Genomic DNA, 24404 nt, shown 5'->3' with positions numbered 1-24404 from the left:
CCTGGGCTCTAGAGCCTGTGCTCTGCCACAAGAGTTGCCACCGCAGTGAGAGGCCTGCGCACTGCAACGAAGAGTAGCCCCCACTCGCCGCAACTAGAAAAAACCCGCGTGCAATAACGCAGACCCAGTGTAGCCAAAAATAAATAAAATAAATAAATTTATTTAAAAAAAAGATTCACTGCTTTAGAGCAGTGTTTCTCAAACTTGCTGAACCGATAGCTACACATTTTACTTTTTTCCAAAAGCTGGGTACATTTTGTTTTACATTGCAACCCATACATTATATGTATCAAGAGTTTTCTTAAACATTGTTTACCCTTTGTGCAGTGCATCCTTATAGTTTCTATTTCATTTCTTTTTAAGAGCTGGTTGTAAGTTACTAAATTGACTGACTGTATTCTAGCTGCTGTTTAAAAAAGTTGCTGGATTGTACTTTCACAGATGTTGAAATAGCTTTAAATTTTATTTTGTTTTATTTTCTGTTTATGCTTGCTGCTCTTTTTTAAGTATAGTTGATTTACAATGCTGTGTTAATTTCTGCTGTACAGCAAGGTGGCTCATTTGTATGCATATATACATTCTTTTTTTTTTTAATATTCTTTTCCATTATGGTTTATCCCAGGAGACTGGATATAGTTCCCTGTGTTATACAGTAGGACCTTGTTGTTCGTCTGTTCTAAATGTAATAGTTTGCATCTACTAACCCCACACTCCCAGTCCGTCCCTCTGCCTCCCTCCATCCTCCTTGGTAACCACAAGTTTGTTCTCTATGTCTGTGAGTCTGTTTCTGTTTTGTAGATAGGCTCATTTGTGCCATATTTTAGATTCCACATATAAGTGATATCATGTGGTATTTGTCTTTCTCTGTCTGATTTTACTTAGTATGATAATCTCAGGTTGTATCCATGTTGCTGCAAATGCCATTATTTCGTTCTGTTTTATGGCTGGATCGTATTTCATTATATATATGTACCACATCTTTTTTATCCATTCATCTGTCGACGGACCTTTAGGTTGTTTCCATGTTTTGGCTATTGTGAATAGTGCTGCTATGAAGATAGGGGTACCTGTATCTTTATTTATTTTTGGCTGTGTTGGGTCTTTGTTGTGCGTGTGGGCTTTCTCTAGTTGCGACGAGTGGGGGCTACTCTTTGTTGCGGTGTGCGGGCTTCTCATTGCGGTGGCTTCTCTTGCTGTAGAGCGTGGGCTTCGGTAGTTGTGGCACGTGGGCTCAGTGGTTGTGGGTCGCGGGCTGTAGAGTGCAGGCGCAGTAGTTGTGGCTCATGGGCTTAGTTGCTCCACGGCATGTGGGATCGTCCTGGAGCAGGGCTCAAACCTGTGTCCCTTATATTGGCAGGCGGATTCTTAACCACAGTGCCACCAGGGAAACCCCTGTCTTTTTGAATTATAGTTTTGTCTGGGTATATGCCCAGGAGTGGGATTGCTGGATCATATGGTAACTGTATATTTACTTTTCTGAGGACCCTCCATACTATTTTCCAGTATAGTGGCTGCACCAACTTGCATTCCCACCAACATTGTAGGAGGGTGCCCTTTTCTCCACACCCACTCCAGCATTTGTTATTTGTAGACTTTAGAAAAAAAAAAAAAAAAGTGTTTCCCTGGTGGTGCAGTGGTTGAGAGTCCGCCTGCCGATGCAGGGGACACGGGTTCGTGCCCCGGTCTGGGAAGATCCCACATGCGGCAGAGCGGCTGAGCCTGTGAGCCATGGCCGCTGAGCCTGCATGTCCGGAGGCTGTGCTCTGCAACGGGAGAGGCCAGAACAGTGAGAGGCCCGTGTACCGCAAAAAAAAAAAAAAAAAAAAGATAAATAAATAAATAAATGGCTGTGTTGAGTCTTCATTACTGCACGCAGGCTTTCTGTAGTTGGGGCGAGCAGGGGCTTCTCTTCATTGCAGTGCGCAGGCTTCTCTTGTTGTGGAGCTCTAGGCACATGGGCTTCAGTAGTTGTGGCATGCAGCCTCTAGAGCGCAGGCTCAGTAGTTGTGGTGCACGGGCTTAGTTGCTCTGCGGCATGTGGGATCTTCCTAGACCAGGGCTTGAACCCGTGTCCCCTGCATTGGCAGGCGGATTCTTAACCACTATGCCATCAGGGAAGTCCCTGTTATTTGTAGACTTTTTAACGATGGCAGTTCTGACTGGTGTGAGGTGGTACCTCATTTTAGTTTTGTTTTACATTTCTCTAATAATTAGTGATGTTGAGCATCTTTTCATGTGCCTACTGGCCATCTGCATGTCTTCTTTGGAGAAATGTCTATTAAGATCTTCTGTTGATTTTTCAATTGGGTTGTTTGTTTTTTTGTTGTTGAGTTGTATGAGCTGTTTGTATATTTTGGAGATTAAGCAGTTTTGGTCTCATCATTTCAAATATTTTCTCCCCTTCTGTAGGTTTGTTTTTTTTTTTTAACATTTATTTATTTATTTCGCTGTGCTGGTTCTTAGTTGCCATGTGCGGGATCTTCGTTGCCGCTTGTGGAATCTTCCTTGCCACATGTGGGATCCTTGTTGCTGTGTACAGGATCTTCAGTTGCAACATGTGGGATCTTTTAGTTGCGGCATGTGAACTCTTAGTTGCAGTATGTGGGATCTAGTTTCCTGACCAGGGATTGAACCTGGGCCCCCTGCATTGGGAGTGTGGAGTCTTAGCCACTGGACCACCAGGAAAGTCCCTCGTTTCTTTTAAATGATTTCCTTCGCTGTGCAAAAGCTTTTAAGTTTGATTAGGTCCCATTTTATTTTTGTTTTTATTTCTGTTGCCTTGGGAGACTGACCTGAGAAACCATTGGTACGATTTATGTCAGAGAATGTTTAGCCTGTGCTTTCTTCTAGGAGTTTATGGTGTTACGTCTTATGTTCAAGTCTTTAAGCCATTTTGAGTATTTTTGTGCATGGTGTGAGTGTGTGTCCTAACTTCACTGATTTACATGTGGCTGTCCATCTTTCCCAGTACCACTTGCTGAAGAGACTGTCTTTTTCCCATTTTATAGTCTTGCTTCCTTTGTCCACGATTAATTGAATGTAGGTGTGTAGGTTTATTTTGGGGCTCTCTATTCTGTTCCATTGATCCATATGTCTGTTTTTGTACTGATACCACACTGTTTTGATTACTGTACCTTTGTAGTATTGTCTGAAGCCTGGGAGAGTTATGCCTCCTGCTTTGAATTTTTTCCTCAGGATTGCTTTGGCAATTCTGGGTCTTTTATGGCTCCATATGAATTTTTGCATTATTTGTTCTAGTTCTGCAAAAAATGTCATGGGTAATTTGATAGGGATTGCATTAAATCTGTGGATTGCTTTGGGTAGTATTGCCATTTTAATAATATTCTTCCAATCCAAGAGCATGGGATATCTTTCCATTTCTTTGCATTCTCTTTAATTTCTTTTAGTAATGTTTTATAGTTTTTAGCATATAAGTCTTTCACTTCCTTGGTCAGGTTTATTCCTAGGTATTTTATGTTTTTTGGTGTGATTTTAAAAAGTATTGTTTTTATACATTCTCTTTCTGATATTTCATTGGTTTTTAAAAAATATTTATTTATTTAGCTGTGTCGGGTCTTAGTTGTGGCACTCCGGATCTTCATTGCGGCATGCAGGATCTTTCATTGCGGCACATGGGCTCTTCATTGTGGTGCACAGACTCCAGAGAGCATGGGCTCAGTAGTTGTGGTGAGCAAGCTCTCTACTTGTGGCACATGGGCTCCAGACCATGCGGGCTTAGTAGTTGTGGTACACGGGCTCTAGGGCATGCAGGCTCAGTAGTTGACAGCACACAGGCTTAGTTGCCCCGCGGCATGTGGGATCTTAGTTCCCCGACCAGGGATCGCACCTGCGTCCCCTGCATTGGACGGTGGATCCTTAAGCACTGGACCACCAGAGAAGTCCCTGATATTTCATCATTAGTGTCAAGAAATTTATGCAACTGATTTCTGAATGTTAATCTTGTATCCTGCTACTTTTCTGAATTCCTTTATAGGATCTAGTAGTTTTAGTGTGGAATCCTTAGGGTTTTCTATATATAGTATCATGTCTTCTGCATTTAGTGACAATTTTACCTCTTCCCTTCCAATTTGAATACCTTTTATTTTTCTTGTCAGATTGCTGTGGCTAGGACTTCCAATACTATGTTGAATAGAAGTGGTAAGAGTGGGCATCCTTGTCTTGTTCCAGGTTTTAGTGGGAAGGCTTTCAGCTTTTCACCACTGAGTATTTTATTGGCTTTGGGTTTGTCATAAATGGCTTTTATTATGTTGAGGTATGTTCCCTCTATACTCACTTTGGTAAAAGTTTTATCATGGATGATGTTGAATTTTGCCAAATGCTTTTTCTGCATCTATTGAGATAATCACATGGTTTTTGACTTTTGTTTATGTGGTGTATTACATTGATTGCTTTGCAGATGTTGAACCATTCTTGTGAACTCGGGATGAATCCCACTTGGTTGTGGTGTATGATCTTTTTTATGTGGTGTTGGATTCAGTTCGCTAATATTTTGCTGAGAATTTTTGCATCTATATTCATCAAAGATATTGGCCTGTAATTTTCTTTTTTGGTGGTATCTTTGTCTGATTTTGGTATCAGGGTGATGGTGACTTCATAGAATGTCTTTGGGAGTGTTTCCTCCTCTTCAGTCTTTTGGAACAGTTTTAGAAGAATCAGTGTAAGTTCTTCTTTGTATGTTTGGTAGAATTTGCCTGTGAAGGCACCTGGTCCTGGACTTTTGTTTGTAGGGAGTTTTAAAAATTACAGATTCTACTTCACTTCTCGTGATCAGTCTGTTCAGATCATCTGTTTCTTCTTGATTCAATTTTGGTGGGCTGTATGTTTGTAGAAAGTTGTCTATTTCTTGTAGGTTGTCAAATTTGTTGGCATATAATTGTTCACAGTACTCTTTTATGTTTTTTTTGTATTTCTATGGTACCAGCTGAGATTTCTCCTTTTTCATTTCTTATTTTATTTGGGTTCTCGCTCTTTTCTTCTTGGTGAGCCTGGCCAGAGGTTTGTCAACTTTGTTTACCCTTTCAAAGAACCAGTTCTCGGTTTCTTTTTGTGCGGGGGGGGGGGGGTCACGCTGCGTGGTTTGTGGGATCCTAGTTCCCTGACCAGCGATTGAACCTGGGCCCTTGGCAGTGAAAGTGTGGAGTCCTAACCGCTGGACCACTAGGGAATTCCCTTTCTTTTGTTTTTTAAACCTCCGTTTTATTTATTTCCACCCTGATCTTTATTGTTTTCTTCCTTCTGCTGACTATGGGTTTCGTTTGTCCTTTTTCTAATTCTTTGAAGTGGTAGGTTAGGTTGTTTATTTGAGACTTTTCTGGTTTTTTGAGGAAGGCCCATGTCACTATGAACTTCCCTCTAAGAACTGCTTTTGCTGCATCCCATGGATTTTGTATGATTGTGTTTTCGTTGTCGCTTTTCTCAAGGTACTTTTTAAATTTCCTTTTTGATTTCCTTGTTGACCCATTGGCTTTGTAGTACATGTTGTTTAGTCTCCATGTAATCATTTTTTTCTCATTTCTTTTCCTATGGTTGATTTCTAGTTTCATGCCATTGTGTTCAGAGGAGATGCTTGAAATAATTTCTGTACTCTTATTAAATTTGTTGAGGTTAGTTTTGTGCCTTAGTATGTGGTCAGTCCTAGAGAGAGTGTTCCATGTGCACTTGAAAAGAATGTGTATTCTGGTTTTTTTTTTTTTTGATGTAGTATCCTGAAAATATCAATTAAATCTAAGTGTTGTATCATTTAGGATCTCTGTTGCCTTATTGATTTTCTGTCTAGAAGATCTCTTCATTGATGTGAGTGGGGTGTTAAAAGTCTCCTATTGTATTCCCATCAATTCCTCCTGTTATGTCTGTTAGTATTTGTTTTATGTATTTGATTGCTCCTGTATCAGTCACACATATGTTGACGAAGTGTTAAATCATCTTCTTGTATTGATCCTTTTACTGTTATATAGTGTCCTTTATCTTTCTTATGGCCTTTATTTAATTTTTAAAATATTTATTTATTTTGGCGGCACTGGGTGTTAGTTGCAGCACGTGGGATCTTAGTTGCAGCACGTGGACTTCTTGGTTGTGACATGCGGACTGGACTCTTAGTTGTGGCATGCGGACTCTTAGTTGCGGCATGTGGACTGTTTAGTTGCAGCATGCATGTGGTATCTATTTCCCCGACCAGGGATCGAACCTGGGCTCCCTGCATTGGGAGCACAGAGTCTTACACATTGGACCACCAGGGAAGTCCTTGGCCTTTGTTTTAAAGTCTGTTTTGTCTGCTAGGAATATTGTAGCTCCTGCTTTCTTGTCATTTCTGTTTGCATGAAATGAAATACCTTTTTCCATCCCCTCACTTTCAGTCTGTGTGTGTCCTTTGCCCTAAGATTGATCTCTTGTAGGTTGAATCTTGTAGGCTCTTGTTTTTTTTATCCAGTCTGCCACTCTTTGTTTTTGATTGGAGCATTTGCTCCATTGACATTTAAGGTAATATTGATACATATATATTTATTGCCATTTTAAATCTTGTTTTCAGCTGTTTCTATATTCCTTGTTTGTTCCTTTTTCTTTTTCTTTTTGGGGGTTGATGATTTTATTTTATGCTTGTGTTGGTTTTGGTTTTTGTGACTCTATTGTATGTTTTTGATTTGTGGTTGCCCTGTTTTTCAAGTATGTTAACCCCTTCCTAGTTCTGCTTGCTTTAGACTGATAGTCATATAGGCCCAAAAACATTCTAAAAACAAAAAATCTACATTTTCTTAGTCCTTCCCCAAATTTTATGATTTTGATGTCCTTTTTTTACATCTTCATCTTTATCCTTTTGCTGTTCCTTGCATTTATGATCGCTTTCACAAATAGGTGGTGGTTTTTTTTTTCCTTTTTGATTTGTATACTAGCTAATTTAAGTGATTTACTCTCCAATTGCTATCTCCCTGTATCTTCCTGCTTCTTTTAGAGAAGACCTTTCAGTATTTCTTTTAGGATAGATTTAGTATTGCTGTATTCTTTTATTTTTTCCTTGTCAGAGAAATTATTTCTCCTCCTATTCTAAATGATAATTTTGCTGGGTAGAGTATTCTAGGTTGCAGATTTTTCCCTTTCAAGACTTTGAATATATTTTGCCACTCCCTTCTGCCTTGCAGCATTTCTTTAGAGACGTCAGCTGATAGCCTTATTGGGCCTTCCCTTGTAATTAACTCTTTGTTTTTCTCTTGCTGCCTTTAGTATTCTCTCTTTAACTTTTGCCATTTTTATTATTATATATCTTGGAGTGTAGGTCTGTCTGGGTTCATCTTGATTGGGACCCTCTGTGCTTCCTATATGTGGATATCTGTTTCCTTCTTTAGATTTGGGAAGTTTTCAGCCATAGTTTCTTCAGATACATTTTCAATCCCCTTTTCTCTTTCTTCTCCCTCTGGAATCCCTGTTATGTGTATTTTGGCATGGTTTATATTATCCCATAGGTCTGTTAACGTTGCTTTCTTTTTTTTTCATTTGTTTATCTTTTTGAAAAATTAATTAATTAATTAATTTGGATGCGCTGGGTCTTAGTTGAGGCAAGTGGGATCTTTGTTGCCGTGTGTGGGATCTTCATTTTGGTGTGTGGGATCTTTAGTTGCGGCATGCGGGTCTTAGTTGCGGCATCCAGGATATTTTTTTTTAGTTGCGGCACATGGGATTTTTAGTTGCGGCATGCAGGATATTTTAGTTGCAGCATGCAGCTCTTAGTTGCGGCATGTGGGATCTAGTTCCCTGACCGGGGATCAAACCCGGGCCCCCTGCATTGGGAGCATGGAGTCTTAACTGCTGGACCACCAGGGATATCCCTAATTGGGTTTTCTGTCTACTCGTTTGTTTGGGTAATTTCTTTTTTTTTTTTTTAACATCTTTATTGGGGTATAATTGCTTTACAATGGTGTGTTAGTTTCTGCTTTATAACAGAGTGAATCAGTTATACATATGTTCCCATATCTCTTCCCTCTTGCGTCTCCCTCTCTCCCACCCTCCCTATCCCACCCATCCAGGTGGTCACAAAGCACCGAGCTAATCTCCCTGTGCTATGCGGCTGCTTCCCACTAGCTATCTACCTTACATTTGGTAGTGTATATATATCCATGCCTCTCTCTCGCTTTGTCACAGCTCACCCTTCCCCCTCCCCATATCCTCAAGTCCGTTCTCTAGTAGGTCTGTGTCTTTATTCCTGTCTTACCCCTAGGTTCTTCATGACATTTTTTTTTCTTAAATTCCATATATATGTGTTAGCATACGGTATTTGTCTTTCTCTTTCTGACTTACTTCACTCTGTATGACAGACTCTAGGTCTATCCACCTCATTACAAATAGCTCAATTTCGTTTCTTTTTATGGCTGAGTAGTATTCTATTGTATATATGTGCCACATCTTCTGTATCCATTCATCTGATGATGGGCACTTAGGTTGTTTCCATCTCCGGGCTATTGTAAATAGAGCTGCAATGAACATTTTGGTACATGACTCTTTTTGAATTATGGTTTTCTCAGGGTATATGCCCAGTAGTGGGATTGCTGGGTCATATAGTAGTTCTATTTGTAGTTTTTTAAGGAACCTTCGTACTGTTCTCCATAGTGGCTGTACCAATTCACATTCCCACCAGCAGTGCAAGAGTGTTCCCTTTTCTCCACACCCTCTCCAGCATTTATTGTTTCTAGATTGTTTGATGATGGCCATTCTGACTGGTGTGAGATGATATCTCATTGTAGTTTTGATTTGCATTTCTCTAATGATTAATGATGTTGAGCGTTCTTTCATGTGTTTGTTGGCAGTCTGTATATCTTCTTTGGAGAAATGTCTGTTTAGGTCTTCTGCCCACTTTTGGATTGGGTTGTTTGTTTTTCTGTTATTGAGCTGCATGAGCTGCTTGTAAATTTTGGAGATTAATCCTTTGTCAGTTGCTTCATTTGCAAATATTTTCTCCCATTCTGAGGGTTGTCTGTTGGTCTTGTTTATGGTTTCCTTTGCTGTACAAAAGCTTTGCAGTTTCATTAGGTCCCATTTGTTTATTTTTGTTTTTATTTCCATTTCTCTAGGAGGTGGGTCAAAAAGGATCTTGCTGTGATTTATGTCATAGAGTGTTCTGCCTATGTTTTCCTCTAAGAGTTTGATAGTTTCTGGCCTTACATTTAGGTCTTTAATCCATTTTGAGCTTATTTTTGTGTATGGTGTTAGGGAGTGATCTAATCTCACACTTTTACATGTACCTGTCCAGTTTTCCCAGCACCACTTATTGAAGAGGCTGTCCTTTCTCCACTGTACATTCCTGCCTCCTTTATCAAAGATAAGGTGACCATATGTGCGTGGGTTTATCTCTGGGCTTTCTATCCTGTTCCATTGATGTATCTTTCTGTTTTTGTGCCAGTACCATACCGTCTTGGTTACTGTCGCTTTGTAGTATAGTCTGAAGTCAGGGAGCCTGATTCCTCCAGCTCCGTTTTTCATTCTCAAGATTGCTTTGGCTATTCCGGGTCTTTTGTGTTTTCATACAAATTGTGAAATTTTTTGTTCTAGTTCTGTGAAAAATACCAGTGGTAGTTTGATAGGGATTACATTGAATCTGTAGATTGCTTTGGGTAGTAGAGTCATTTTTTCACAATGTTGATTCTTCCAATCCAAGAACATGGTATGTCTCTCCATCTATTTGTATCATCTTCAATTTCTTTCATCAGTGTCTTATAATTTTCTGCATACAGGTCTTTTGTCTCCTTAGGTAGGTTTATTCCTAGATATTTTATTCTTTTTGTTGCAATAGTAAATGGGAGTGTTTTCTTGACTTCACTTTCAGATTTTTCATCATTAGTGTATAGGAATGCAACAGATTTCTGTCCATTAATTTTGTATCTTGTTACTTTACCAAATTCATTGATTAGCTCTAGTAGTTTTCTGGTAGCATCTTTAGGATTCTCTATGTATAGTATCATGTCATCTGCAAACAGTGACAGCTTTACTTCTTCTTTTCTGATTTGGATTCCTTTTATTTCCTTTTCTTCTGATTGCTGTGGCTAAAACTTCCAAAACTATGTTGAATAAGAGTGGTGAGAGTGGGCAACCTTGTCTTGTTACTGATCTTAGTGGAAATGCTTTCAGTTTTTCACCATTGAGGATGATGTTGGCTGTGGGTTTGTCATATATGGCCTTTATTATGTTGAGGAAAGTTCCCTCTATGCCTACTTTCTGGAGGGTTTTTATCATAAATGGGTGTTGAATTTTGTCAAAAGCTTTCTCTGCATCTATTGAGTTGATATATCATTTTTCTCCTTCAATTTGTTAATATGGTGTATCGTGTTGATTGATTTGTGTATATCGAAGAATCCTTGCATTCCTGGAATAAACCCCACTTGATCATGGTGTATGATCCGTTTAATGTGCTGTTGGATTCTGTTTGCTAGTATTTTGTTGAGGATTTTTGCATCTGTGTTCATCAGTGATATTGGCCTGTAGTTTTCTTTCTTTCTGACATCCTTGTCTGGTTTTTGTATCAGGGTGATGGTGGCCTTGTAGAATGAGTTTGGGAGTGTTCCTCCCTCTGCTATATTTTGGAAGAGTTTGAGAAGGATAGGTGTTAGCTCTTCTCTAAATGTCTGATAGAATTCACCTGTGAAGCCATCTGGTCCTGGGCTTTTGTTTGTTGGAAGATTTTTAATCACAGTTTCAATTTCAGTGCTTGTGATTGGTCTGTTTGTATTTTCTGTTTCTTCCTGATTCAATCTTGGCAGGTTGTGCATTGCTAAGAATTTGTCCATTTCTTGCAGGTTGTCCATCTTATTGGCATAGAGTTGCTTGTAATAATCTCTCATGATCTTTTGTATTCTGCAGTGTCAGTTGTTACTTCTCCTTTTTCATTTCGAATTCTATTGATTTGAGTCTTCTCCCTTTTTTTCTTGATGAGTCTGGCTAATGGTTTATCAATTTCGTTTATCTTCTCAAAGAACCAGCTTTTAGTTTTATTGATCTTTGCTATCGTTTCCTTCATTTCTTTTTCATTTATTTCTGATCTGATTTTTATGATTTCTTTCTTTCTGCTAACTTTGGGGTTTTTTTGTTCTTCTTTCTCTAATTGCTTTAGGTGCAAGGTTAGGTTGTTTATTCGAGATGTTTCCTGTTTCTTAAGGTAGGATTGTATTGCTATAAACTTCTCTCTTAGAACTGCTTTTGCTGCATCCCATAGATTTTGGGTCATCATGTCTCCATTGTCATTTGTTTCTAGGTATTTTTTAATTTCCTCTTTGATTTCTTCAGTGATCACTCGTTATTAAGTAGTGTATTGTTTAGCCTCCATGTGTTTGTATTTTTTACAGATCTTTTCCTGTAATTGATATCTAGTCTCATAGCGTTGTGGTCGGAAAAGATACTTGATACAATTTCAATTTTCTTAAATTTACCAAGGCTTGATTTGTGACCCAAGATATGATCTATCCTGGAGAATGTTCCATGAGCACTTGAGAAAAATGTGTATTCTGTTGTTTTTGGATGAAATGTCCTATAAATATCAATTAAGTCCATCTTGTTTAATGTATCATTTAAAGCGTGTGTCTCCTTATTTATTTTCATTTTGGATGATCTGTCCATTGGTGAAAGTGGGGTGTTAAAGTCCCCTACTATGAATGTGTTACTCTTGATTTCCCCTTTTATGGCTGTTAGTATTTGCCTTATGTATTGAGGTGCTCCTATGTTGGGTGCATAAATATTTACAACGGTTATATCTTCTTCTTGGATCAATCCCTTGATCATTATGTAGTGCCCTTCTTTGTCTCTTCTAATAGTCTTTATTTTAAAGTCTATTTTGTCTGATATGAGAATTGCTACTCCAGCTTTCTTTTGGTTTCCATTTGCATGAAATATCTTTTTTCCACCCCCTTACTTTCAGTCTGTATGTGTCTCTAGATCTGAAGTGGGTCTCTTGTAGACAGCAAATATATGGGTCTTGTTTTGGTATCCATTCAGCCACTCTGTGTCTTTTGGTGGGAGCATTTAGTCCACTTACATTTAAGGTAATTATCGATATGTATGTTCCTATTCCCATTTTCTTAATTGTTTTGGGTTTGTTATTGTAGGTCTTTTCCTTCTCTTGTGTTTCTTGCCTAGAGAAGTTCCTTTAGCATTTGTTGGAAAGCTGGTTTGGTGGTGCTGAACTCTCTCAGCTTTTGCTTGTCTGTAAAGGTTTTAATTTCTCCATCAAATCTGAATGAGATCCTTGCTGGGTAGAGTAATCTTGGTTGCAGGTTTTTCTCCATCATCACTTTAAATATGTCCTGCCAGTCCCTTCTGGCTTGCAGAGTTTCTGCTGAAAGATCAGCTGTTAACCTTATGGGGATTCCCTTGTGTGTTATTTGTTGTTTTTCCCTTGCTGCTTTTAATATGTTTTCTTTGTATTTAATTTTTGACAGTGTGATTAATATGTGTCTGGGCGTATTTTTCCTTGGATTTGTCCTGTATGGGACTCTCTGTGCTTCCTGGATTTGATTAACTATTTCCTTTTCCTTATTAGGGAAGTTTTCAACTATACTCTTCAAATACTTTCTCAGTCCCTTTCTTTTTCTCTTCTTCTTCTGGAACCCCTATAATTCAAATGTTGGTGCGTTTGATGTTGTCCCAGAGGTCTCTGAGACTGTACTCAGTTCTTTTCATTCTTTTTTCTTTATTCTGCTCTGCTGTAGTTATTTCCACTATTTTATCTTCCAGGTCACTTACCCGTTCTTCTGCCTCAGTTATTCTGCTATTGATCCCATCTAGAGTATTTTTAATTTCATTTATTGTGTTGTTCATCATTGTTTATTTCATCTTTAGTTCTTCTAGGTCCTTGTTAAATGTTTCTTGCATTTTGTCTCCTATTTCCAAGATTTTGGATCATCTTTACTATCATTATTCTGAATTCTTTTTCAGGTAGACTGCCTATTTCCTCTTCATTTGTTAGGTCTGGTGGGTTTTTATTTTGCTCCTTCATCTGCTGTGAGTTTTTCTGTCTTCCCATTTTGCTTATCTTACTGTGTTTGGGGGTCTCCTTTTTGCAGGCTGCAGGTTCGTAGTTCCCGTTGCTTTTGTTGTCTGTCTCCAGTGGCTAAGGTTGGTTCAGTGGGTTGTGTAGGCTTCCTGGGGGAGGGGAGTAGTGCCTGTGTTCTGGTGGATGAGGCTGGATCTTGTCTTTCTGGTGGGCAGGTCCACGTCTGGTGGTGTGTTTTTGGGTGTCTGTGGACTTATTATGATTTTAGGCAGCCTCTCTGCTAATGGGTGGAGTTGTGTTCCTGTCTTGCTAGTTGTTTGGCATAGGATTTTCAGCACTGTAGTTTGCTGGTCGTTGAGTGAAGCTGGGTGCTGGTGTTGAGATGGAGATCTCTGGGAGATTTTCGCCGTTTGATAGTATGTGGAGCTGGAAGGTCTCTTGTGAACCAGTGTCCTGAAGTTGGCTCTCCCTCCTCAGAAGCACAGCACTGACTCCTGGCTGCTGCACCAACAGCCTTTCATCCACCCGGCTCAGAATAAAAGGGAGAAAAAGTAGAAAGAAAGAAGTAGTAGAAGTAGAAAGAAAGAAGGAAAGGAAGAAAGGAGGGAGGGAGGAAGGAAGGAAGGAGGGAAGGAAGGAAAAAAAGAAAGGAGATAAAGTAAAATAAAATAAGATATAATAAAGTTATTAAAATAAAAAAATAAGAGAAAAAAATTAAAAAAACAAAAATAAAACGGACGGATAGAACCCTAGGACAAATGGTGGAAGCAAAGCTATACAGACAAAATCTCACACAGAAGCATGCACATACACACTCACAAAAAGGAAAAGGGGAAAAAATAATAAATCTTGCTCTCAGAGTCCACCTCCTTAATTTGGGATGATTGATTGTCTATTCATATGTTCCACAGATGCAGGGTACATCAAGTTGATTGTGGAGCTTTAATCCGCTGCTTCTGAGGCTGCTGGGAGAGATTTCCCTTTCTCTTCTTTGTTCTCACAGCTCCCAGGGGCTCAGCTTTGGATTTGGCCCCGCCTCTGCGTGTAGGTCGCCGGAGGGCGTCTGTTCTTCGCTCAGACAGGACGGGGTTAAAGGAACCGCTGATTCGGGGGCTCTGGCTCACTCTGGCCGGGGGGGAGGGAGGGGCACGGAGTGCGGGGGCGAGCCTGCGGCGGCAGAGGCCAGCGTGACGCCACACCAGCCCGAGGTGCGCTGTGCATTCTCCCGGAGGAGTTGACCCTGGATCCCGGGACCCTGGCAGTGGCGGGCTGCACAGGCTCCCCGGAAGGGGGTTGTGGACAGTGACCTGTGCTCGCACACAGGCTTCTTGGTGGCGGCAGCAGCAGCCTTAGCGTCCCATGCCCGTCTCTGGGGTCGGCGCTTTTAGCCGCGGCCCGCGCCCGTCTCTGGAGCTCCTTTAAGCAGTGCTCTTAATCCCCTTTCCTCGCGCACCAGGAAACAAAGAGGAAGAAAAAGTCTCTTGCCTCTTCGGCAGGTTCAGACTTTTCGCCGGACTCCCTCCCGGCTAGCCGTGGCGCACTAATCCCCTGCAGGCTGTGTTCATGCCACCAACCCCAGTCCTTTCCCGTGCTCCGACCGAAGCCCGAGCCTCAACTCCCAGCCCCGCCCGCCCCGGCAGGTGAGCAGACAAGCCTGTCGGGCTGGTGAGTGCTGGCCGGCCCCGATCCTCTGTTCGGGAATCTCTCCGCTTTGCCCTCCGCACCCCTGTGGCTGCGCTGTCCTCCGCGGTCCCGAAGCTTTCCCCCTCCGCAGTCTCTGCCCGTGAAGGGGCTTCCTACTGTGTGGAAACCTTTCCTCCTTCACAGCTCCCTCCCACTGGTGCAGGTACCGTCCCTATTCTTTTGTCTCTGTTTATTCTTTTTTCTTTTGCCCTACCCAGGTTCGTGGGGGGGTTTCTTGCCTTTTGGGAGGTCTGAGGTCTACTGCCAGTGTTCAGTAGGTGTACTGTAGGAGTTGTTCCATGTGTAGATGTATATTTCTGGTGTATCTGTGGGGAGGAAGGTGATCTCCGCGTCTTACTCTTCCGCCATCTTTCCGAAAGCCTCTGGGTAGTTTCTATTATTCTGTCTTGCAGATTACTTATTCTTTCTTCTGCATTATTTATTTTGCTATTTTTTGCATTTAGCTTAGCTATCTCCTCAGCAAATGAAGATTCTAATTTTTCTTGTCTCCTCCTTATAGTTTCTAGTTCCTTTTTACAGTAATCTGCATTTCTGTCGAAAACCTTTCTTAGTTCCTTCAGTATTTTCATTACCTCCTTTTTGAACTCCGTGTCTGTTAGACTGAAGAGGTCTGTTTCATTGTTTGTTCCTTCAGGGGAATTCTCTTGGTCTTTTAATTGGGAGTGGTTCCTCAGCTTCTTCATTTTGCTTATATTTCTCTTTGTGAGTTTAAGAGATACAAATACCTATAGTAGTCTTGGAGGGCTTTTTATGTATGGGAGCGTCCCTGCATAGCTTGTGTGGGTTTAGTATTTTTTTGGTCTGAGGGCTCTTTTTGTTTTGGGTGCTTGCTGTTTCTTTCCTCAGCATGTGCTGGTCATTAGCCCCTTGTTAGGGGGTATGCAGGCGTGCAGCCCGCTCATGGGACCCTTGGTGCCAGTGGGCTGCATGTGATCCCGGGGAAGCGGGGGCATTGGTTGGTGCCAGGTTTTGGGACCGTTGGCCAACTGTCCATGCCTGACTCTGGAGTCCAAGATGGCAGCGGCAGCTATTGCCCACCCCTGGAGCTTGTGTAGGTGGTGCCCTGCTGCCTGAGAGAGGGCGTGGAGAAAGAAGCTCCTGTGGCAGGCCCTCCCATCTCCTCGTGGGCCCCCCATCAATGGTGCCTTGCCCCTCTGGGGGGCCCAGGCTTCCTCCCGTAGTCCCTCGGTTATAGCGCACCACACCCTAGCCCCCTCAGGCTGTCACCATGCATCCAGCCCCAGTCCTCTTCCCGGTTCTCACCTTCAAAGCACAAGCCTCAGCACTCAGCCCCTGACCCCCCTCAGTGGAAGAGTGAGCATCTTGGGCTGGGGAGTGCCAGGTGGCACCACCGACTGTCTGTGCAGGTGTCTCTCCTCTTTGCCCTCTGCAAACTAGTTGCTGCGCTCTCCCCTGAGGCTCCGGAGCTCCCCCTCTGTTCTGGCTGTTCTCTCTGCCAGTGAGGGGACTTACCAGTGTGTGGAAACCTTTCCTTTTTCACAGTTCTCTCCCAGGTATGTAGGTCCTGTCCCGTTTCCTTTCGCGCTTTTTTTTTCTTTTGTCCTACCCAGTTACATGGAGATTTTCTAGCCCTTTTTGAAGTCTGAGGTCTTCTGCCATCATCCAGTAGGTGTTCTGTGAGAATTGTTCCACATGTAGATGTATTTGTGGGAGAAGGTGAGCTCCATATCCTACTCCTCTGCCATCTTAATCATTCTTTTAAATTTTACTTTTATTTAAAATTATTTGGCTGTATAGTTTCTTCATTATATTAAGTGTGTTATAGAACGGAGTACTTTTATATTTACATACCAGGTTTCTCATACTGTTTACGTTTATCAGTGTATGCTCTTAATCCAGTGAGAACAGGACCTTTAGGGACTTAATTCTTTAAGAGTGCTGCTTTAACATTTTTTTTCTTTGAGGTTGTCTCAGATTATTGGAGGTCAGAGGGATAAAATCGGAGAGAATGAAATCTCAGAAAGTGTAACCTTCAAGCCAGCGTTTTCAAGATTTTATACTCTGGAACGTTAAGATTCCCCTAAAATGTTAATAGGTGTTTTATGATGAAAATGTCCATGTGGTCAGTTAGGTAGATGGCTACTGTTTATTGAGTGCCAGGCCTGTGCTAAGCATTTGATTTGCATCGTATCATTTAACTCTCACAGCATCCCATGAGGTAGGAAGAAAACCATGAGTCTATGGTATTTCAGAATCAGAGAGAAAAGAAATGGTTTTAATACAGAAGGGACAAGACCCAGATCTATCAAGATGACTAACCAGGATAACTTACAAACTCTCCCGTTGCACAGAAATACAAATTTTGGGTAAACTATAATAAACTCTTAGAGAAATCCCTAGGTGCCAGAAATATGGAACTATAAAAGTAAAGTGGTAATTGAGGACAGGGACAAAATCTTGGGTGAGGAGTTTAGAATGGGGACCCTGACCTCCATATAAAACTGGGATTCCCTAAGGACCTTCACTGAAACAATGGAAAAGGAAAATATCTGCTTTATGCTGTGGGGAGATGATAGATTTCTCATTCTCTGACTCCACTCTGAGGGGCAGGGGCATGGGCATGTAAGTCTCCCCTGAGAATCTCTGGGCATGGGCCTTATTTGGGTAAATGTTTGAAATTTCTATTTTGATTGGGAACCCCAAAGTCAAGATATTAACAACAAACAAAATTGTTTTGGACCAGTGATATTCTTTGGTTGTCTGGCAAAAGCAAATACAGAACTCCCGTGGAGGAGAAGCTTTCACAACCCGGGCCACGAGGGATTTTCACAGAAAAAACAATTTCCACAAAAAGTGAGCTCACAAAAAAATTACAAAGTATCCCAGCAAATAATCCTCCATGATTAGGAGTCAACAATTAAACAATGACTGGATATGTTTCCTTTTCAGATTTTTCATTACTAGTGTATAGAAATGCAACTGATTTCTGTGTATTGATTTTGTATTCTGCAACTTTGCAGAATTCATTTATTCTAACAGGTTGTTTTGTGTGTGTGTTTGTGTGTGTGTGTGTGTGTGTCTGTGTCTGTGTCTGTGTGTGTGGAAACTTTAGAGTTTTTTATGTATAAGATCATGTCATTTGTGAACAGAGATAATTTTATTTCTTCCTTTCCAACACAGACGCCTTTAATTTCTTTTTCTTGCCAGTACTATGTTGAATACAAGTGGTAAAAGCAGACATCCTTGTCCTGTTTTTAATCTTTGGAGAAAGCCTGTCAGACTTTTACGGTTGAGTGTAGTGTTAGCTGTAATTTTTTTCATGACTGGCATTTATTATGTTGAGGAAGTTTCCTTCTATTTCTAGTTTATTAAGTGTTTTTTAATGAAAGGGATTTTACTTTTGTCAAATTCTTTTTGCCTCAGTTGACATGGTCATGTGGTTTTCTACTAATTCACAAAAATTAATTCACACTGATTCTATTAATGTGGTGTGTTACATAGATTGATTTTTGTATTTTGAACCATACGTACCTGGGTAAATCCACCTGGTCGTGGTATATACAGTAATCCTCTTAGTATGCTGCTGAATTGAGTTTGCAAGTATTTTTTGAGAATTTTTGCATCAGTATTCATAAGGAGTATCTGTAGTTTTCTTGTACTATCTTTGTGTCTTACTTTGGTATCAGGGTAATGCTGGATTCATAGAATGAGTTAGGAAGTGCTCCTTCTCATTAATTTTTTGGAAGAGTTTGAGAAGGCTTGGTATTAATTCCTTAAATGGTAGAATTTACCAGTTAAGCGATCTGGTCCTAGGTTTTTCTGTTTTGGGAGGGTTTTGACAACTGATTCAGTCTCCTTACTGGTTATGTCTGTTCAGTTATTCTGTTTCTTCATTAGTCCATTTTGGTAGATTGTGTTTCTAGGAATTTGTCCGTTTAAGTTACTCAATTTGTTGGTGTACAGTTGTTTATAGTGTTCTCCTGTAATCCACCCCCCACTTTTGTTTTTGGTCATGCCACATGTGGCTTGTGGGATCTTAGTTCCCTGACCAGGGATTGAACCTAGGCCCTCGGCCATGAAAGTGTGGAGTCCTACCCACTGGACCACTGGGGAATTCCCTTATAATCCTTTTTATTCATGTAAAATTGGTAGTAATGTTCCCCCTTTCTTTTTTTAAAAAAAATTTAAAATTTATTTATTTTTTTGGCTGCATTGGGTCTTCGTTGTGGTACGTGGGCTTCTCATTGTGGTGGCTTTTCTTGTTGCAGAGCACGGACTCTAGGCAGTGGGCTTCAGTAGTTGCAGCACGTGGGCTCTGTAGTTGTGGGGGGTGGGCTCTAGGGCGCGTGGGCACAGTAGTTGTGGCTCATGGGCTCAGTAGTCGTGGCTCACGGGCTCTAGAGCACAGGCTCAGTAGTTGTGGTGCATGGGCTTAGTTGCTCTGCGGCATGTGGGATCTTCCTGGACCAGGGCTTGAACCTGTGTCCCCTGCATTGGCAGGTGGATTCTTAACCACTGCACCACTGGGGAAGTTTTCCCTTTTCATTTTTGATTCTAGTAATTTGTTTTCTCTCCTTTTTTTTTCTTGATCAGTTTAGCTAAAGGTTTGTCAATTTTGTTGATCTTTTCAAAGCAACAACTTTTGGTTTCATTAATTTTCTGTATTTTTCTATTTGCTATTTTGTTTATCTCCATTCTAATCTTTATTATTATTATTTTTTACTCCTGCTATCTTTGGGTTTTATTTGCTCTTTCTTGTTCCTTAAAGTGTACAGTTAGGTTATTAATTTGACCTTTTTTTCTTTTTAATTTTATGTGCTTGCAGCTGTAAATTTCCCTCTTTGCATTGCTTTTGTGGTATCCCATAAATTTTGGTATGTTGTGTTTTTGTTTTCATTCAGCTCAAGGTATTTTCTAATTTCCCTGTGATTTCTTCTTTGACACTTTTGTTGGTTAAGACTGTTGATTTCCACATATGAATTTTCCAGTTTTCTCTTGGGATGTTGATTTCTCATTTCATTCCATTGTGATTGGAAAAAATTATTTGTAAGAGGTCAGTTCTTTTTAAATTATTAAGACTTGTTTTGTGGCCTTACATATAGTCTCTTCTGTGAAATGTTCCATGTGTACTTGAAAAGAATGTATATTCTGCTCTTGTTGGACGGAGTGTTCTCTATATGTCTTTTAGATCTAATTGGTTTGTAGTGTTGTTCAACTCCTCTGTTTCCTTATTGATTTTCTTTTCGGTTGTTCTATCCATTATTGAAAGTTCTGGTAAAGAGTTTCCGTTTAGGATGATGAAATTCTGGAAATAGATAGTGTTGATGGTTACACAACATTGTGAATGTACTGAATCCCACCAAATTTTACACTGAAAAATTGTTAAAATAGTTAAAAGTTATGAATGTGAAAGAATCAGAACTCCAAGAAAAGTCTAAGACTATGAAAAAAATGGCCATTTGGAAAATGAACAAAGGAACTACTGGAAATAAAAATTACAGTTATTGAATTTTAAAACTTAGTAGATGAGGTAGAGTGAAATTTAGACACAGCTAAAGATAGAATTAATAAACTGGAATATCTGACAGGATAATCCTTAATGAAGCTCTTAGAAATAAGACTAGAATTAGAAAATTTAACATGTATCTAAAAGGAATTTCAATAAAAGAGAATAGAAGGCACTTCCCTGGTGGTCCAGTGGTTAACATTCTGCACTTCCACTGCAAGAGGTGTGGGTTCAACTGCTGGTCAGGGAACTAGGATCCTGCATGGCATGCAGTGCAGCCAAAAAAGAAAAAAAAAATGTGTATGTGTGTATATATACACACACACATATATATAAAAGAAAAAGAAAATAGGTAATATTCAGAGGGATGAGGCTAGGATCTTACAAATAAATGAAAGACATGACCACTCAGATTCAGAAAGCCCAATGAATACCAAAGACCAAAAGATTTTAAAAGCAACTAGAGTGGGACTTCCCTGGTGGCGCGGTGGTTGAGAATCCGCCTGCCAATGCAGGGGCCATGGGTTCGAGCCCTGGTCCGGGAAGATCCCACATGCCACAGAGCAACGGAGCCTGTGTGCCACAACTGCTGAGCCTGCGCTCTAGAGCCTGCGAGCCACAACTACTGCGCCCATGTGCCACAACCACTGAAGCCCCTGTGCCTAGAGCCCATGCTCTGCAACAAGAGAAGCCACCACAGTGAGAAGCCTATGCGCCACAAAATGAAGAGTAGCCCCAGCTTGCCGCAACTAGAGAAAGCCCACGTGCAGCAACGAAGACCTAACGCAGCCTAAATAAATAAATAAACAAAACCACTCAAAAAATAGTAAAAAAAAAAAGCAACTAGAGTATAAAAGATTCCTTCAAATTAACATAGCATGCTTTGCCACAGCATCAGTAGAGGACAGATAATAGTAGAAAATGTCTTCAGAGAACTTCTGTAAACCTATAAATATTGACCAAAATAAACAATTTTGGAGGGCAAAAGGGCAAACAGAAATTCTTGGTAACATGTAGATGGAAGGCAATAATTGAAGTTAGTATTTTAAGTTTCTTATACTGTTTGGAAATAGGGAAGGATGATAGACTTAAAATTGATGGTACATATATTTTCATATCAATAAGTATTTTATTATTATTATTTTAAATTAATTTTTTTGGGTTGTGCTGGGTGTTCGTTGCTGTGTGCAGGCTTTCTCTAGTTGCTGCGAGCAGGGGCTACTCTTCGTTGCTGTGCGTGGGCTTCTCATTGTTTGTTTGTTTTGTTTTGTTTTGCGGTACGCAGGCCTCTCACTGTTGTGGCCTTCTCCCATTGCGGAGCACAGGCTCCGGACGCGCAGGCTCAGCAGCCATGGCTCACAGGCCCACCCGCTCCGCGGCATGTGGGATCTTCCCGGACCGGGGCACGAACCCGTGTCCCCTGCATCGGCAGGCGGACTCTCAACCACTGCGCCACCAGGGAAGCCCTGGGCTTCTCATTGTCATGGCTTCTCTTGTTGCAGAGCACAGGCTCTAGGTGCGCGGGCTTCAGTAGTTGTGGCACATGGGCTCTAGAGCACAGCCTTAGTAGTTGTGGTGCAAGGGGCTTAGTTGCTCCGCAGCATGTGGGATCTTCCTGGACCAGGGATTGAACCCATGTCCTCTGCACTGGCAGGCAGATTCTTAACCATTGCACCACCAGGGAAGCCCCTCAATAAGTGTTTTAAAACAAAATTTCTCAAAATGTGTTTTCAGAGTGTTAGTTTTTTAAAAAAAAACTTTAAAACTTGAAATATATAGGAGAATGACACCATGACCCTAGGGAAGAGTTTCTTAAGATAAAGTGCACAACGTTTAAAAGAAAATATTGCTAAGTATGATTATATAAAAATTAAGAACTTGTGCTTATCATGAAACACTGGTAAAAGACATGAGTATTTCAGAGAAAGTGGAAGTATGAATGGTCAGAAGGCACGAAAAAAAATGCTGAACTTCATTAGTAAATGGGAAAATTCAAGTTAAATGAAATGTTAATTTTTTAAACCCACCAGACTGCAAAAAATTAAAAGTCTGATAGTGGCCAAGTGTTGGTAAAGATGTAGGAAAAAAGAACTATTTGCTGTAGGAAATGTGAATTGTCATTTTGGAAAATAGTTTGGCCTCCTCTAGTAAAGTTGAGCAAACACACCTGTGACTTAGTACTGTTCCTAGGTGTCTACTTTAGGGACATACTTGCACAAAAATAAGTATAGTTAACCCAACAGAATAGCAGCAGCAGAATATGGAGATGAAGAGCATTTGGAGGTACACTGCCTAGGATAAGATCCCAGCTTTGCCACTTACTAGTTTTGTGACTTTTGGTAAGTTACTTAACCTCATTGTGACAGTTTTCTATTCTGTAAATATAGTACTTACCTAATCATATAGGGTTGATATGAGGATTAAATGTTATGTGTAAAGCCTGTCTTATATTGAGTGCTATTTGTGACAATTACATGTAACCATATAGATGAATGTAAAAAACATAATGTGTAAAAGAAACAGGTTGCAGAAAAATACATATGGCACCACACAATTTACACAGTTCAAAGCATATAACGTTTAACAAAAGCCTTATAAGAAAATTATTAAAATTTAGTAATGCAGGTACCCTTTGGGGAGGGAGGAGGCGGGTGGTATAGGGAGGGGGGACACATGGGAGGTTTCTGTTTCTTAAACTCAGTGGTAAATCACAGAGGTGATTTTCATTTTCTTTGGACTGTACATGTTTATGTATTTTATTTCATAGTACAAACTAACTAAAAATAAGGGTGGGATATGTGGAGTTAAATACTTGTTTGATGGAGGACTTCTCAGAGCACTGATAATGTTAATTGTGCATTGTGAACTTCAAAGAGAGATATAGAATTTTTAGGGCTCCCCACTTGGTCATGGAACCTTTTGGGTCTTAACAGCTAATGTAGGACTGCATTAAGTGATTGTTGATCTTTAGCTTGAGTTTTAGTGGATAAATTGAATTCTGTTTCACAGTGCACAGATATTTTAACTAAACCACCTACTATTGTACATTGAGTTCAGTTGGATTTTTTAATCTTATGAGCAATATTGAAATGTTTTATTAAAAAAATTCTTTTACAAGACTGAAGTCTTTGCTTATATCTTTAATTATGAATTTTTTCCCCCTGAATTGTGCTATTTCATTTCCTTTACTATAGGAAGGAATTGTTGAGAATCTTTTCAAATGGGCCCGAGAGGCTGATCAGCCACTGAGGACATATTCTACTGGTCTGTTAGGAGGTGCTATGGAAAATCAAGACATTGCTGCCAACTACAGGGATGAAAATTCACAGCTGGTAAGGACCATGTTAGAATGATTTTTTTTGCATAAGATGGGAGTGTATTCACTCGTTTTCTTGCTACTGAACTTGAATAGGCAGATCTTATTTGTTACCTTGTACTAGAGTATAGCTATAATTTCAGTATTTCAAGACTACTTTTCATAAGAGTTTTGATTGGACCTTTTTTTTTTTACTAGAAAATAGCTGTTTTTCATCTTGTCAAGGATCATGATATTTTGTACCAGATAAACAGTACCACTCCCTTTCCTTTCCCAACATCTGGATTATGAAAAATTTCAAACGTTTAGCAAAATATAATTTTACAGTGAACACCTGTATACACACCACTTACATTGATTGTGAATATTTTACTAAACTTATATTCATGAATACCCATCCATCCATTCACCCCTCATTATATCCATCCACCATTCTTTTTTTTTTTTAATGCAGATTAAAATAAATTGCAGACCTAATCACTCTCTCTTTTTAAAACTAAGCATAATACTACAGTTTAGGCTTGGCCCAAAAAATGAGTACTTAAAGGAAAAGGTAAAACATAAATGGTGAACTTGAAAATTAGATTATGTAATTATGTATAATGTGGATGACAGTATTTAACAGAATATAACTTACGGCAGATAAAAGTTTCAGAAACATTCATGTTTGATTTTCAGACACTTTTTAAAAATAGTGAATATATCTAGTGTCTGCCTCTTCAGGTGTGATGGTCCACCCCAGTTTGATCCAGCCAGATATGTTGTGAATTAGGTGTTTTATGTGCAGATCTTCTGGTTTGGGTTCTCTGGGAAATTTTATGGGGAATGAGACTTTTAGCCATTATTTATTTCATCAAGCTGTAGGAATCAAGTCAACATATTTATCAAATCTTTACTATTGCCAGGCATTGAAATAATTGCATGATTATCCT

General features: G+C 40.1%; 1 protein-coding gene across 9 annotated transcripts in view; it reads left to right on the top strand.

The window, feature by feature from the left end:
- Window positions 1-24404, top strand: part of DCAF1 (DDB1 and CUL4 associated factor 1) — a 97166-nt gene that overhangs the window by 23355 nt on the left and 49407 nt on the right. For all 9 annotated transcript variants that reach the window (XM_089919405.1, XM_022572992.3, XM_089919401.1 and 6 more), the window contains one exon: window positions 23351-23488. In XM_089919405.1, coding sequence (XP_089775531.1) covers window positions 23351-23488 — 138 coding nt within the window. The remainder of the gene's footprint in view (window positions 1-23350; window positions 23489-24404) is intronic.

This window comes from Delphinapterus leucas, chromosome 10 (genome assembly GCF_059928025.1).
Source record: "Delphinapterus leucas isolate spDelLeu-1000000601 "Yukka" chromosome 10, BTC_Dleu_Yukka2, whole genome shotgun sequence".
NCBI lineage: Eukaryota > Metazoa > Chordata > Mammalia > Artiodactyla > Monodontidae > Delphinapterus > Delphinapterus leucas.
The sequence above is the reverse complement of the archived record's forward strand: the minus strand, read 5'-3'. Positions and strand labels throughout refer to the sequence as shown.